Source organism: Eurytemora carolleeae, unplaced genomic scaffold, assembly GCF_000591075.1.
Source record: "Eurytemora carolleeae unplaced genomic scaffold, Eaff_2.0 scaffold906, whole genome shotgun sequence".
NCBI classification, from domain to species: domain Eukaryota; kingdom Metazoa; phylum Arthropoda; class Copepoda; order Calanoida; family Temoridae; genus Eurytemora; species Eurytemora carolleeae.
Window position 1 is genome coordinate 74,729 of NW_019396798.1, and position 17,227 is coordinate 91,955.

Consider the following 17,227-nt stretch of genomic DNA (forward strand, 5'->3'; position numbering starts at 1 on the left):
ACCCCTTTCATTATTTTCGCTCCCCCCCTCCCATCCACATGCCCTATTTCAACGCGTCTTGGAAAATTTTAAGAACTAAAAAGTTTCCTCCCGTCTCCGCCGTTTTGGGATTTTATCTTTAACTCCTTTTAACCCCAAACCTCTTAGTTATTTTACTCATTTGTTTAAAATCCTGACTTTTTAAACTTCAGGTCAAATTTATCTCTTTATTCTTCAAATTTTTAGTTTTTAGTTTGGTTTTATCCATTGTTCTTTTTGTATATATATTTAGTGTATTTTGTGGAGAGAAAATTTATAGAGTTTACAGGTTTCCCAGGGTCATTTTAGACAGCTTCATACCTAGTTAGATATCCAGCATCCTCTGCTTCCCCTCCCCCTCCCTCATCCCCGCCCCTGGATAATTATATATATTTGCTTAAAAATAAAACTCTCTTATTAAGGAAAGAATATCCCGCCCATGTCGGCTTATCTGATTTAAACACAAAGACGACGGGTGGCCATTTTACATAGTAAAAGTTTATTCTTAAATTTACAACCATTAATTCTCGTTGTTCTAGGGGCAGCATCAGTGGATAAGGTGGATAAGGGAGAAGTAGATCTAAAGAGTCAATTCCTTCCTGATGCTCTTCCTTCCGGAGACCCAGCGCAGTATGCACTTCCGGTTTTCCTTGAAGAACCTGAAGATAACTTTGTAGTAAAGTCCAAGTCCGCAGAGCTTCATTGTAAAGTCGCGCACGCGCTCAGTGTTCATTTCCAGTGCAATGACGAGGTGCAGCAGCAGGCGCGCACAGAGGACCATGTTGACCCACAGACCGGAATACGGTTCACACAGGCAGCCGTTGAGATCACCCGGGATCAGGTGGAAGAATTCTTCGGGGACTATCATTGTGCTTGCGTTGCAGTCTCCGGACAGGGTCATTCTAAATCCCGTCTCGCGTACGTCACCATCGCGTATTTACGAAAAGAGTTTGAGGTTCCTCCATACTCGGACCAGAGCCAGCAAGGAAAGCAGGTTGAGATCAGATGTCATCCTCCGAAGGGAAAACCTGAACCTGAAATCTACTGGTTAAAGAACGGAGAAGAGATCGACGAGGAGGATCCTAGTTATATAATTACAGCTGAGGGTCATCTTATTCTAGTATCAGCTCGGACCCAGGACTCCGGGAACTATACCTGCGTAGCGGAGAATATTGCGGGCAAACGACTCAGTAAACCAGCAGAACTCAGTATATACGGTAATTTTAACTTTTCGTCTGAATTTAGATAAAAACACTTTAAAATAAGAGTTTCCCTCTAAAAGAGTTAGACTTTTATGGAGACCTAAATCTCTTTAACAAAATTCTTAAACGTTAAATTCGGTCGCCTGCTTTATTTATTAACGGTAACCCTCTAAATTCTACAAATTTATTTCTTGTATTTAAATCTGAAATGTCCCATGCATTATTTGAAAAGTACGTTACTATTTAAAAAAGGTCAAAATGTGCCTCAAATTTCTGTAAAAAGTGTGGGATTATTAAAAGACTAAAAAGAGTCAAATTTGACTAAATGTCATTTGTTTATAACCCTACCCAGTAGAACCGGATCTATTTGTTTACATTATATCCCCCAAACTTGAGCTTAGGTTACAGGCCCCGGGGTACTTCTTCTGCAAATCTTGACAGAAAACAGAGAGGAATTGAATACCAGGGATAAGAAAATTGTTTACCCATAAAACTGTAATATCAAAACTAATGTTTAAGAATTTGGATACATTAAACTCTAAGCTTCTTAAAGGGACTGAACACGTTATTTCTAGTGACCCTTCATTTTAAGAGGGGCGTTCCCGATTCACAACTCTATACCATAATTTAAACCCTTGTCTAAGTATCAATGATAAAGATATTGTTTTTCCATCTTCATATGTCCTAATTCTTGATGTATCTGAGGCCTCATTCCGTAAGAGACGTTTACAGAGAAATCATATAGAAAATGATCAATTTTCAGCTAATAAAGGAAAGATATCTAATTTATGCTAGATCAGAAATAAGTTCACATTTGTACTGTGGATCGGACTCGCCTTTTTTGAATAGAGGGTACCTTAACAAAACGTCATACAGTCCCTTTAAACGCATGAATTTATTATAAAAAGTTAAGGAGAATGATAGATCAGCTTAATCTAACATGATTCAAGATAAATCATCGTCTCCACAATTCCGACATTTTTATATTATATTCACGACATGGAGGACGAATTAAAAGATATTCAGACAGATAGACAGACACAAACTAACAGAGAGAGGAATATAGATTAATATAATAACAGACAAATAGGTGAACAGACAGATAGATTAATAGAGAAATAGATAGATATATAGAAGGATGAATAGATAGATAGATAGATAGATAGATAGATAGATAGATAGATAGATAGATAGATAGATAGATAGATAGATAGATAGATAGATAGATAGATAGATAGATAGATAGATAGATAGATAGATAGATAGATAAATAGTTAAGACAAGTGTCCTAGTTCTGTATGAGAACTAGACATTACAACAATATAAAGGGGTTAAACATGTGAGAAAGGGGCATGATTGGGGTGATGTGTTTATGTGGTGTCTGTGTGTTTGTGTGGTGTCTGTGTGTTTGTTGTGTTTGTATGAGAATGGATGAGGGGGGTAGAAATTATATACGTGTGCGAATGTGTGATGAAATAAGAGAAAGATAATCTTGAAGTGTGTGAATTCAAGTTTAATAATCCACAGCTAATCTGTATACAGTGCTAAACCTATAGTTAGATCAAGTTCATTGGATAAGCAATATTTTGGGTGTAATAATTGGCGAGGAGGGGGGGGGGCGACGATGCTTTTGCCCCCTCCAAATCCTACCCCTATTGTTCTCTTTATAAAGTTCCCCTAAATCAATTTTTTCCAACACATAGCCCTAAAATAAAATCTATTTGTATAAGGGTAACTATCCAAATATCTAAACATCTAAAAATATCTAAAAAAAAACGAGAATTATAAAAAGTTTGATTTTTAGATTGACAGCCTAGGAAACGCCAGCTGACTAATACATATTTTTCCTGTCCTAACTTTGGAGGGAAAAATGAACTCATTTACATACCATCAGGGGGCGGAGGGTGGTGGGAGGGGTCCAAGGAGAGGGGTGTGTGGGGGGATACTAAAAGTCAGTAAATACACATGTGTCAAAAAAAGAGTTCTTGTAAAACGTCTCCCAATGCATCACCCCGGCTTATCGCTTCACTGCGACTTTAAAATGATGAAGGGAATGTTTTCTGACAAAAGAGTGAATAATAGTCGGGAATTTTAAACATTTTTAAAACGACAGTTTGTTTATTTTTCGACAACAGATGATTAATTTGTTTCTAAAGACTCTTGTCAACTTTAAGATAATTCTAGTTATTTCTTAAACATTTTTCATAATAAGAAAACAATTAAGGATACAAATGATAAAATCTTTTCACGATAATACCTATAAAATTTGCCAATTTTCTAAACGTAGAATCCTGACCCCACCCCTCGCCACACCCTGAAAATGTTGGTAGTTTGGCCAATTGGTCAAACGGACAGGTTCTGTAAAATATAGGGAGTGTAAAGGGAAGGTGCAACAAAATGGTAAAAAACGGGATGGTGCAAAAAATGGATTAAGATTAAAATAAAAAGGAGAATAATTGAATAACCTAACTTCTTTAGGGAAAGATTATTATTGGGTCTCCAATTGTTTTATAAGAAGCTAGCTGAAGGGCCCGGCGTTGCCCGTGAAAAAAATGCTTAGAAAAAAAATTGAAAACGAAATTTCGAATTTTTTATCGCATATAACACTCCCCGGCCACCCCTGAGTGCCCACAAAAAATTTCAGCCTAATCGGTCTAGCCGTTTGACCGGCTATACGCAACACATATATATATATACGAATGTCTTGTTTTATTATATAGATGACATAGATAAAAATAAATATATATTTATATATTATGCATATATTATATATATTATATATATATTAGTATATGTATATATATATCAATAATTAGATAAAATAAAGATAGATAAATTAATAGATAGATATTTCTCTGTGTTTAGACTATAGACAATTCATGGCTTATTTACGAATCATTGTAATCTGAATCCTCTGGAGATTGTTTTGTTTATGGGATTCAAAACACTGAAAATACTTTTTAAGAGTTGCGGGGGGGTGGGAGAAAGAGAATTCTTTTTAAATCTACGTACTTTGAGTCTAGAAGGCATTGGGGCTTTGCCAATCACTTTTGCGAATTTTATGACTTATAAAATCGACTTTCATTTGAAATCTCGATACCTCTAACTTTCCATAGCTATAGCGTTAAACATTTTATAACAAAGGACTTTTCGTGAAGAATTGAGACCGATGGATGTTACGAATGAATGAATGAGAAAAGTTATGAAATTTTACGGATATATTTTATATCTATAGCTATAAATATATATAAATATATATATATATATCTAAAAATATATCTGTGGCATGAGTCTGCTAAACTTGTCAGACTGTCAGACAACTTCCTCTCTCAGATTTGATCTATAGGATTTGAACAGGATACTAACCCGAGACCAGATTTAATGATTAGAGGGAGGTAGTTGAACTACATAGACTGAGTTGAACCACTTATCTGAAACTTTACCCGAGACCAAATTTAATTAATTTGATCCAGGGCCGACCTGGCTGAACTGCCTGCCGCCGCCGCTTTAAATTTGATAGATATCCTTCCATAGTCTTAACTTTGAATTGGTGGTGGTTCTAATTTGAACCGGCAGTAGGTTGTTCAGCGAAGGAGCTCAAATTCTTTAAATTCGGTCTACAGTGCATAAGAGAAGTAGATCAAATACGTCTACGTGGTTTCATGAATGGACGAGATATCTCCCTCACGATAAGAAGAGAATTAATTCAGCTCACTTGCATCCATTAAAAGCTTTGACCCTAATTTATTTTATTAGACTTTAATTTAATGAATTTGATTTTTTTCAATATTCAAAAGTTCGGAATTAGATTTTTTATTTTTTAAATACTTAGATCACATACAAATATATATGTGTGTAAATGATCGATAAGAGTATTCATAACAATGGGAAACTACCGTAAAACCATCAAATTGAAGGAAGAAAAAGCAAAGGATCAAGCATAAAACCAGAAGAGTGTTGAGAGAGGGGAATAGTGCCACCAATCCCTCCCCCTGCTTACACCCCGTAGAAAATTATATGCAGTGGTTGTTAAATTTCATCGATGCGTAGGACTTGGTCCCATTAAAATCATATAAATCTGTTCGTAACAGAACATTAATATTTGATAGCCATGAAAGGATAACTGTGGTACTTACAATAATATGGGCCATAAGTAGATAGAAAGATATATAGATATATGATCACGTTAAACTAAAGTAAACTGCAGGAAAAATTGAAATCTGAAATGTTGTTTAGGATAACTTCTTTAACTGAAGAGATATTGAGAAGAACAAAATTGTTTTGATTTAATAATATGTAATCAAATAAATCATTATCATTTTTATTATTATTATTATTATTTCAGTGTCCGGTGGTTGGTCCGACTGGAGCTCTTGGTCTGCCTGCAGTGTATCGTGTGGGCGTGGTTTCAGGCAAAGAGGGCGTGTCTGTTCTACACCGCTTTCAGAAAAATCCTGCCCTGGTCAAAATATTCAAAAGAAAAACTGTGATTCTTCATGTCCAGGTATAATAGATAGATAGATATGTAGATAGAAATAGATAGAATAGATATCTAGTAGATATAATTAGATAGAAAAGAATAAAAATCAAAAGATAGATAAATCTTTAAATCGATATTAAAATATATAGATAGAAATAGTTTGAGGAATAGAAATAGAGGAGGAAGAAAAATCTAATTAGAAAAAAGATTTATAAATCATATAAAATATAAATGTCTGGATAAGTCTAGGAAAAAAATTTGCGAAGAGTACTTTTTTTGTTATTGTTGGTAAAATTAGTCCAAGATATATTAGTTAAATACCTTGTTATCTTTTGCTCCAGGAGGAGATCTTGAACTTGCTGGTTTTATTATTCCAATAAAATATTTAAAGAATTTAACCAACTTCTATCTTTTTTACAAGATAAGTGGATAAGTCGGAGATTAGATTCAGACAATGTTTTACACATTTTAAACATGGAATTCGGCATCATAAGCCTGGCTTAAGAAATGTTTAGTTCCAAATTTACCTTTTTTTCAATAATCAGCGTAATGGCTAAACCAATTGGACCACTTTTTTGAAGCATTTTAGAAGTTAATGTACTTTTCATAAAAACGTTATTTATAAAATTTTTTGACATAATTTCAAAAGTAAACTGATTTGAACTTTAAAATATCAAGATCAGTAATCAATAATTTAAACCAATGCAAATGTGGTTAAAAAATTCGATCAAATCAATTTATTTAAAAACAGACATTTTACAGACTGTCAAATTATTTAAATGACAATCATCAAGAGAGAGATGGGAAGGTTGGGAGGAGGAGGGGATTAACGAGCTTCATCCAATTTCTCCATCTTTCCATATCCATCTATCTATCTATCTACACCCATCTATCAATCTATCTATGTATCAATCCATCTATTTTTTCTTATTATCATTTTTTTATCTATCATTCTGTCTAATTATTTATCTATCTATTCCATTCGTTCATTCTTCGTAGCATCGAATCCATCTGATAATACTTTCGTCGATGAATAAATTAAATTTGCGAACTAGATTTTGCATTTTAAAACAATATTGCACTGTGCAAAAGATCTCAAAAATCTGCAAAAAATTATAGAATTTTCAATAATATCTAATAAATAACAATGTATATAAATATAGATTAGGATTGCAAAAAAATTGTAAAAAGAAGAAAAATTAATAGGAAAAAATACAAAGATCAATAAAAGAAATATGAGAGAAAGTAAGTAAGTAAGTAAGTAAGTAAGTAAGTAAGTAAGTAAATAAGTAAGAAAGAAAGAAAGAAAAAAAGAGAAATTATTAAACAGAGAAAGTAAGATGGAGAGAGAGAGAAAGAAGATAGATAGAAAGTAATAAAGAAAGAAAGAAAGAAAGTAAGAAAGAGAAAAAGAGAAATTCTAAAGTGAAAAGAGAAAACGTAAAGATAAATGTACCTAGGCTATAATAAGGTTAATTGTTTTCTCTATGTTATGAGTATTTAATTATATATAATGACGATAATTAAATCATTAAAATTATTTAGATTAGTCTGCTGAAATTCCTCCAATAAAAAACATATGTGACGTGCAATTATTTTTTATTGAATTTAATATTTATACAGAAAAGAATCAAGTGTTAAAATATATTGTTTATTTTTCGATACATTGATAAAATATAGAATTGGGTTGTATGTTGTGCCATTCTATTTTAATATATGCAGATTTTATTGCTAGTCCGAACCATTTTATGCTGAGGGGGGGGGNCTTACAATTAGTAGATAGTTAGGCATATGACTTTATAGATAGTAATCTAGCCTTACAGTTAGTAGATAGTTAGGCATATAACTTTATAGATAGTTATCTAGCCTTACAATTAGTAGATAGTTAGGCATATGACTTTATAGATAGTTATCTAGCCTTACAATTAGTAGATAGTTAGGCATATAACTTTATAAATAGTTATCTAGTAAAGCATAAACCCAAGTAAAAAGTTGTGCAAAAAAGTATATATATAACAAGTTATGCAAAAAGGTATATACCTATGTAACAAGTTATGAAAAAAAGTAAATACCTAAGTCACAAGTTATGCAAAAAGTTATATACCTAACCTAAGTACTAGTTACGGAGAAAGGTATACCTAAGTACACGCTATGCAGAAAGGTAAAAAGTAAGTTATGCCTGCAGCCTGCTTAAAGATATAAAGTACGGCACACCTGCCTGTAAGGTATAACATAAGGTATGCCTGGCTGCAGAAAGGTATAAAGTAAGGTATACCTGCCTGCAGTTAGGTATATACCTAGCTAAGTAACTAAGTAGATATGCAGAAAGGTTTAAAGTAAGGTATGCCTGTCTGCAGAATGGTATTTACCTAAGTAACTAAGTAGATATGCAGAAAGGTATAAAGTAAGGTATGTCTGCCTTCAGAAAGGTATATACCTAAGTAACTAAGTAGATATGCAGAAAGGTATACCTTGGTCCTCATATGCTCTTTATGAAAAGTATGATTGAAGCGGCAGCAGCTGGAAAATACCAAACTTGACATTTTTCAACATTTTGTGAAATTTAAGTACAAAGTTTATTCTAAAATTGCAATTCCCCCCTCACCCCCCTTCCTTCCACCACTAACTTCCCTTAAATGTAAAATTCACTAAAAAAACTCAACAATTTATTTTTATTTTAGCTGTAAACGGTGGCTGGTCTTCTTGGACCTCCTGGTCAGTATGTTCTAAGGTAATGATAAATTTCAATCAAATCAAATGACCAATATTGTTATTTATTTATTTGTCATTTGTACATTGGTCGCCAAAGTGAATTTCTACAACAGTCACGTTGATATTGCTTAAATTATTTATCAAAATATTTTCAATCTATCTGATAATTTCACTTTAGTTACCACCTTTATCATAATTTGAAAATGAGATTTGTAATCTTTGGCTTGTCAACAAATAATTGAAATATCTAGTTTATCTATTATTATATGCATTTATAAAATCAACAAAAGCTGGGAAGAACCGAAATTCAATTTTCTGTCAATCTCTGTTTATTCATGCAGAACATTTTAAATTTAAATTTTATCAAAACACATGTATTATGTTTAAATTGAATTTAAATATAATTGAATATTAGTTAATTTAATTTATAATTTCAGGAGTGTTCTCAATCAAGAAGTAGAAATTGTGACAACCCTACCCCGAGCAATGGCGGACATTTTTGTTTTGGAGTTGATTACGAAAATTCTAATTGTGTGGGAGGTGTGTGTCCAAACGGGGTCTGGGTCGAGCCCAGTGTTGTGGGGGACGACTCTGAAGCGTCCCACCTGGGCAGCAGTGAAATTGCCTTGTACGTCGGGTTGTCGATGGCCGTCCTGGTTTTCCTCTTGGTTGTTCTGGTCGCCATTAGCCTCATCAGACGAAGACGACTTCCAAGCGGTTACGGACTCGCGCAATCAGGTAAAATCCTCGAGATTCAAAACCAGTTTGGAATAATGGGAGCAGCCATATTGTTTCCATTCCTCAAGAGCTTTTGAATATTTATGATTTTCCTTTTGTTTTTTACACTTTCGAGTTTAAAGAATCAATTATAAATGATGACAGGATTAGCTGGATGGGAGCTGTTTATAGGCGGGGGCTCGACAGTTTATTTATCCGGTGTATGATAAACTACTCGTGAATGTGTTTGCAAACTTGCAAATATCCTGGGGTTCATGACCCGTTCAGGGGGACAGGGGAGGAGGAAGGGAAAATTTAAGCAAAAAACGTAGAAAATGTTCAAGATATTTTAAGCATTTCAAGCTTTTGCACTTTTTCAGAAATAACGTTTTTTGTAGGTTTTTAGACTTATCTTGATGCAAGGTAGTCCCAATTAAAATCTCTTATTTTGTTAAATGAGTCTGTTGAGTAAATAAGTCTTCTTCCTATTCCTGAGTTTTCTGGTTATCCCTGTATATGATAAGTTATTGAAAGAATTTTGCGAGAAAAAAGAAAGAAATTATGAAATATGAAACTAAACTTAAGTTTCTATTTCATTATTTATGAGCTTCATGGGTTTTTCAAACAATGTAAAAACTTTTAAGATTTATTTGGATATAATTCGTTTCTAAATTTGAAAACAATAAAATATACAATGAAAAAGGAAAAAAAATCATTTGTTATTTAAATAAAATAAAATATAAGAAAAACAAATATTTTGATTAACAAAATCCAAAGTGCATTCCGTGACATAAATTTTAAATTTTGACATACGTCTCTTTTAGGGACATGTATGTCTAATTTTACTAAATAATACTAAATTTAAAATTTTTTTCCGTTTAGCCTATGAGAGCCAGAATAGAAAGAAGGTTCTTGGGTATAGTCCAGATTTGACCTCTGGAGTAACTACTGAGCTGACCTCTGTGTGTTATGAATATTCTTACCCAGATTCAAACTCAAACCTGTCCAAGGTAGGTTTTTTACACTTTCTTCATAAACTCCATGGGAGGCAAAGTGGGTCTGGGGTGAACAAAAGGGGAAAATTGAACTTTGAAAATTTTGATGTTTTTTAATTTTCATATAAAATGTTATATTCTAGCTAACAAGAATATACGATTTTTTAACCCCCAATAATGTTTTATTTATATCCACTAGTTAAAATGTTTTGTCAAAATTACCTTTACTAAACTATTAAAAATTTAAATTAATTTCTCTTAACACTTTTTCATTTGACAAAAATAAATCATATAAGATATTTGAACTGGCCAGAATGGAAACATATAATAGTAACTTTGGGAAACCAAATATTGCTTCCCCCTCCCATCCCTCCCCCCTTCCCCGGCCCTTCCCATCTCCAAATGTAACATTAATTTGACCTCCTTGTCCCCGGTTTCCGGTCTGATTAGTATTACATTAAGATGAACCCTGTCTGAAAGGTTGAACTATGATGAGTATAAACTTGAAATGGATCCGTTAAACTTTTTGACAAATTAACCGCCTCGAGCGGGCTCTAGATAAGATTGGGAATAAATTGAAAACAGATTTTTTTTGAAAAACATTTCGATCCCTGTGTTTCATCAAAGGTTTGGTGAATGTTTGAAGTGAAATTTTCATGTAAAAATTGTTGTGGTAATTTTCTTTAAACGGGGTTCTCTTTCTTTTGGAACGGAGTTCTCTTTACAACCCCCAAACCCTCCAAAGCACTCATAAATTTGGTTCAGTGTATTTCAACCCAAAAATACAAATTGAGAGAAAATCTTGTTTCCTGTTTAAAAATATTGTTGATTTATAAGAAATCACAGCTGCACATTAAGCACACACAGGGATGTGTGGAAATCTACCGGATGTAGTTTGTCTGTCTCATTAGAGTGTCTGTTTGTTATCAAATTGTTGTGATTTCCGGTAAAATGTAAAAACCAGATCTTCCCCCCCCCCTAAACAGGACAAATCTTCTTCACTAATTTCAGGGAAAAATTCTAGAAACAAATTTTTTAGCCTAACATTTGACTTTTTACACTGAAAACTGTTATAGAGATAATTTTATCTCCTGAAAAGGAGCCAAAAAACAACCTAAATATGTAATTAACAATGCTGCAATTATGAAATGTAACTAAAAAAGGTGCATCTTTATTTCCACCATACTTAACTTTTAATAACTAGATTAATAGATTAAATATATAACCCATTGTAACCCTAAATTGTTTTAAATAAGTTCCATTTTGTATTTTTTAATTTTATATTTTTACCGTTCCAAATTTATGAAATTATTTAAATTTTCTTTCAGATTCAAGATTTTTATATTAGGATGTCAAATTCAGATTTTAGTCTCTCAAATTGAACATTTAAGACAACAAAATTTCTAGAAAACGATGAAAACTAATATTTTGAAGTAAAGTACAATGTTAATTTACGTAACCAGAAAAATAAACGGATTTATTCATACTGCCTCGTAAAATTCTAGTGAACTTCATTTTAGAATGAAATCTTACATGTTTCCAAAAAACAGGATTTCTTAAATGCAACTCATGCAACTAAAAAAGTTTGATTTTTGCGTACTACGGTGTAAACTCAAGTTTGGAATTACGATGTCGCAAAGTTGTACAAGTCTGAGTAACACAGTTAAACGGAGCTATCTGGGGTTGTGGTTAAAGTCGGACCGGATATCATAATCTGAAATTGTTCGCAAACTTTTTTATTGTGTCTTCAATTTTCTCTCCTTATTATTATTATTATTATTATTACTATTATTAAATTATTATCATTATTATTATTATCATTATTATTATTATTATTATTATCTAGGGAGGATATAGAGCAGCAAGTGAGCACCACTACGAGCAACCCATGGTTCTTCTACCCAGTAGAAGTCCGGTAGATTCTATAGTTAAACCTCTAATATCAGATACTTCAAGCAGTTCTACAGGAGGTAAAAACAAATATTCATAAATCAAGAAGTTTTCGTGTTTTTAGAAACTCAAAAATAATTATCAATATCAGGGCTCTTGAGTCTTTATCAATTAAATGTAGTTTAAAACTTATTTTTGAGAGTTTTATTATCTTTTTTTTCATTTAAAATGGTTTTGGGCGAATTTTTAGGGGCTTTGCTTGATTCACACCTTTGTCTACAAACCTTGAGTAAGAAATTGTTGTATGTGAAACCACAATTTGAAATCAAAAATGTTTTGATTGAAAAATTTATATTTTGCTCAGATGTGTAAAAGGCAGCGTCTCTTAAAATCCCGACTACAGTCCCTTAAAACTAGGAAAAGTTAATTTTACTTGATTTTATGATTTTTATGATGACAAAATCTCTAAAAGATACTTTAAAATCATGTCCACATTTTTATGCTATATTTGCTCAAGGTAATTGAAGTTGATAATTTAAATCTGTCGAAAACTAATGAAGGGAAAATCTCATTAAGATTTTATACTTAAATATTATTTCTTTTCATTCCAACCTTTGATCTCGGAAACATATATAGAGTTGGTTTAATCTATTTACTCAATCAGAGATGGAAACATATATAGAGTTGTTTTAATCTATTTACTCAATCAGAGATGGAAACTTGTTTTAATCTATTTACTCAATCAGAGATGGAAACATATATAGAGTTGTTTTAATCTATTTACTCAATCAGAGATGGAAACATATATAGAGTTGTTTTAATCTATTTACTCAATCAGAGATGGAAACTTTTAAACAAACTCGGCTTAGAATAATAAAAACTCATTCTTTCCTTTCTCATTGACCTCCGCTTGAAAAAAGATCGAGTTGAGCTCTTCTGAACCGATTTAAACTATCTATATTGCGCTCAAAAGTTCTTAACATGGTATAAATGGAATTAAATACTTATATTTATATTTGTTTCAGGAAATATCAGCCCCCGGTCTGCAGGAACATTTGACCGAAGTCCTGGAACTCTGAATGGTTCCTCTGTTCCTCCGTGCAACCAGCTGTGTGAGTCCGGATTCACCAAGTGGACCGCGGTCACCAGTGCCGGAGCACGTTTAACCCTACCGGAGTCAGGAATAACATTAACGGTCCCGGAGGGAGCAATCAGTCCTGGACAGACCCAGGATATGTATATCAGTGTTCTTCATGATACAAAATCATTCCCGGACACAAAGGACGGACATACCCTGCTCAGTCCTGTAGTTCTATGTGGACCTGTTCAAGCTACACGACTTCTCAAGAAGCCTGTGATAGTCTCCTTCCCTCACGTTGCCTCACTTCGGCATGGTAACTGGACAGTGTCAGTAGCTAGCTCGGATACAGATGGAAACTCTTGGAGGAAAATAGTTACACTAGGACAGGAAAATATAAATACCAGTGTGTATACTCAACTCGACTTAAACACGTGTCATATTGTCTCTGATTCACTGGCAGGGTTTGCTCTGCTGGGATACTCGTCTCAACTCCAACCTGCCTTTAAATCATTAAGAATAGCAGCGTTTGCTCAGGAGTATCCACAAGGATCGGATCTTACAGTCCGCCTCTACTGCGTACAAGACACGGACGAGGCCATTAGGTTTGTTACAGAGACAGAGAAACAATTTGGAGGTCGGTTGCTTGATAAACCTGTCTCTACACTCCTGAAATCAGGAGGGAAGAATTTAAGATTATGCCTAGACCGGCTATGCGAGGGCTGGTCAGTTCAGCCAGGAGCTAATATCCAGGAGGTTCCCTTTAGCCATCTCTGGGTCAATAGTAACCCTAACCTTCACTGTTCCTTTACCCTAAGAAATAAGGTTCCCTGCATGAGAAACCTAGTGATGCAGATTCAGATCACACAGGAGGAAAACCCAAACAAATGTCTTCTCAAGGTGAACACCAATATCTCCGGGAGCACGGGGTCGGGTGGGAAAGAATCTAAACTCCGTCCTAGCTCCAGTGGGTGTTCTAGTAACGACTCCTACTCCAACCTTGTGTTTCGTCTACCCGCTCAAACCAAGGAGACCCTTGGTAAGATGCTTGATAAACCTGTGGCCGGCGGTAATGATTGGCGGTTGCTTGCTGAACGATTAAATGTTCACAGATATACAGCATTCTTTGCCAGCCGTCCTAGTCCAACAGAGGCGATCTTGAACTTGTGGGAGGCAAGAAATCGGGAGAGCAGCGCCACCCAGGGATTATTGGGAATCCTACGCGGCATGGGGAGGATAGACTGTGCACACTTGCTGGAGAATGATCTTCAGCTAGTTTAAACTGGTTTAGACTAAAAAAATAGTGATATATTTATAATGGAGATATTCTCCTTTAATCTGTACAGTGATGCACAGACACGGTTAGTGCATATTGTACAGTGTACAGTGTACACCAAAAGACGTTGTTTAATTAGCCCGCCTTTACATTTTTATATTTGTTCGATTTTACCCTGCTTACTTAACCCCTAGGTGTTTACATATCAATCCATTCTGCTGAGAAACCATTTACATATTTGGCTGTTTAGATAAAATGTATTTGATGATATTTATAAATATAGTCAATATATACACTCTGAAAATAATGAATATTTAGAAGAGAAAAGAGAAGAGAAGAGCTTAATTATCATCTATATATAAATTTGGCTTGTCTGTCTGTTTGTTTGTTTGTATCCAATAAACGTCAAAACGGCTGAACCGATCGGGCCCAAATTTTTTGTGGGACATCACGTGACCACAGTGAAGGTTTATGAACGATACAAAAAAATGTGTTTTAAAGGTTTTTAATTTTGTAAAAAAATTAAATTCTTGAAAATCCGCGAATTTTTTTTTTTAAATCAGCAAAATTTGTTTCTTCTTTGTCTTAAAATGGAAACAAAAAAACATGTTCACAATTTAAATAGAAGATGGGCGCGAAGCGCCCTAAAAGCCTAGTATTAATAAAAAAAACTGTTGCTTACCCCGAGTGTTACGTTAAACGGAAGACCATTGTAAACAGTTAGATGTGTTTAGATAAGCTGGAAACTTTTAAATGAAGGCTTTTTGTATACCTTAAGATTGTTTGCTCTTGTTCAAACAAAATGTCCAAAAGATGCAATTATCTAACAACTTGGCGATTTTCAGAAAGATCATTTTTTTGATCGCTCATACACCCGTCATTTATCGAAGAGAAATATTGCAATCTTTACTGAAAAAGGGTGAGTTCTCTTTTTTTAAAGTCTCTGCAAATGAAAAGAATAGAGACGACCAATTGCAATAGTTTGAAGAACCTTAAAAATATGATAAACAATAGGCTTAGTAAGCAGATCAATAGAAATCTAAGACAGATAATAGAAATATATCAGACAAAACAGATAGATAGAAATGTAAAGAAACAGATAAATATCAAGCTAAGCATTCAGATAAATAGATTGATTAGCAGACAGATAAACAAGAAGATTAACAGACAGATAACTATCGAGCTAAGATATTAATCTAAGTAGACAAATAAATAAAAAGGTTAACAGACAGATAAATATCGAGCTAAGATATTAATCTAAGTAGACAAATAAATAAAAAGGTTAACAGACAGATAAATATCGAGCTAAGATATTAATCTAAGTAGACAAATAAATAAAAAGGTTAACAGACAGATGTATGTCAAACGACGCAGACAGATAAGAAATCTAAGCAGACGGATATTTAGAAATATTAGCATACAAGTAAATAGAATAATAAGTGCAAACTAGGTAAATAAAAAGCTAAATAGACAGCAGACAAATAAAAATTTAGATTGACAGATAGAAATCTAAGTAGACAGATAGAAATCTAAGTAGACAGATAGAAATCTAAATAGGACAGATAGAAATCTAAGTAGACGGATAAACTGCCACGGATATAGTCAATTATACTAATAGACAGAAAAACAGGGCGTATTATTATAAAAAGCTCCGTATATGTAGATCATATCTATCAAGGATAGAAGTAGGATAGGGAGATAGAAGATATTGTATATTTGCACAATCCTAGATTTGCAGAATGCAGTTATAAGTTTGCATGATTGAACTTTTGCATTTCGAGTTTTAAAGACGAACTGCAGCAGCAGTGGATTTCATGAGAAACAAACTTTTTAGATTTATTTTTGCATTCTCTTGCATTGTTGATTTTCTTAAGTTAATTTTTATCTCTCCAGGTTTCTACAGACACATTTTATGAATAGAGAGAAGTAGTTGAACGAGGGGAGGAAGGCCAACCACATCAATCTCTAGTCCGAACCACATTCTCCTCATTTTCTCGTCCGAACCACCTCGAAATCCTCTTCCTTTCAATATTATTTTTTTTAAGTGTCTAATCCTTCCAGATTAAACTATTTTTAAAGAATCGGTCCACGTTAGGGCATAAATGAAATATAAAATTTTTGTAAATCGAAAAAAAAAGTTTCAATTGAATTAAAGATTTCAAGTTTAATGTCTTAAAAAATGTTCACCTTTTTTACGCGCATTTTCAGATATTCCTGGTGTGGAATGCCGCAAATAATTCCAAGTGTATAAAACTTTAATCTTTTTTGTTAACTTTAGTGAAAACCATAGAATTTTTCCATATTTTATGCCCTAATGTGGCCAGATTTAAAAAAAATAGTTTTATCTTCAAGAATTGGAAACTTTTTAACACAAAATAATCGAAGGACGAGGATTCCGAGGTGGTTCGGACGAGAAAATGAGGAGAATGTGGTTCGGACTAGAGTTTGATGTGGTTGGCCTTCCTCCCCTCGTTGAACTCTATATAGGTAGTTAAACTACTTTTCTTGTGAGGCAGAAAGTGCATCAGTAGTTTAACTAGCCGTACCTAGTTTAACCTTTCACTATTAATCAAAGTTTGCTTCTCTCTTTTTATCTTAGATTCAACTAATTTTGAATTATATCTGAACTGTTTTTAAATAAAAAACTAAAAATTTAAGCTCTTCGCTCATTTATAGACATAAATTTGTTTTATTCATAGCCGGCCAAACGGCAATGGGCTAACCTTTTTTGAGGGAACCCACTGGTACTCGAGGGGTGACATTTTTTTTTTTTTTTTGAATCTTTAGCTAAAACCATATTGAATACCTACCGAGGGTAAACTATGACTATGAACAATACTATACACCTGGGCAACACCG

General features: G+C 33.5%; 1 protein-coding gene across 1 annotated transcript in view; it reads left to right on the top strand.

Moving 5' to 3' along the window:
* Positions 1-14,672, top strand: part of LOC111708794 (netrin receptor UNC5B) — a 20,224-nt gene extending 5,552 nt beyond the window's left edge. Inside the window, exons 3-9 of the mRNA XM_023482286.1 lie at positions 558-1,235; positions 5,566-5,724; positions 8,382-8,431; positions 8,850-9,150; positions 10,012-10,139; positions 11,971-12,094; positions 13,040-14,672. Coding sequence (XP_023338054.1) covers positions 558-1,235; positions 5,566-5,724; positions 8,382-8,431; positions 8,850-9,150; positions 10,012-10,139; positions 11,971-12,094; positions 13,040-14,373 — 2,774 coding nt within the window. The 3' untranslated portion in view covers positions 14,374-14,672. The remainder of the gene's footprint in view (positions 1-557; positions 1,236-5,565; positions 5,725-8,381; positions 8,432-8,849; positions 9,151-10,011; positions 10,140-11,970; positions 12,095-13,039) is intronic.
* The last annotated feature ends 2,555 nt before the right edge of the window (positions 14,673-17,227 follow it).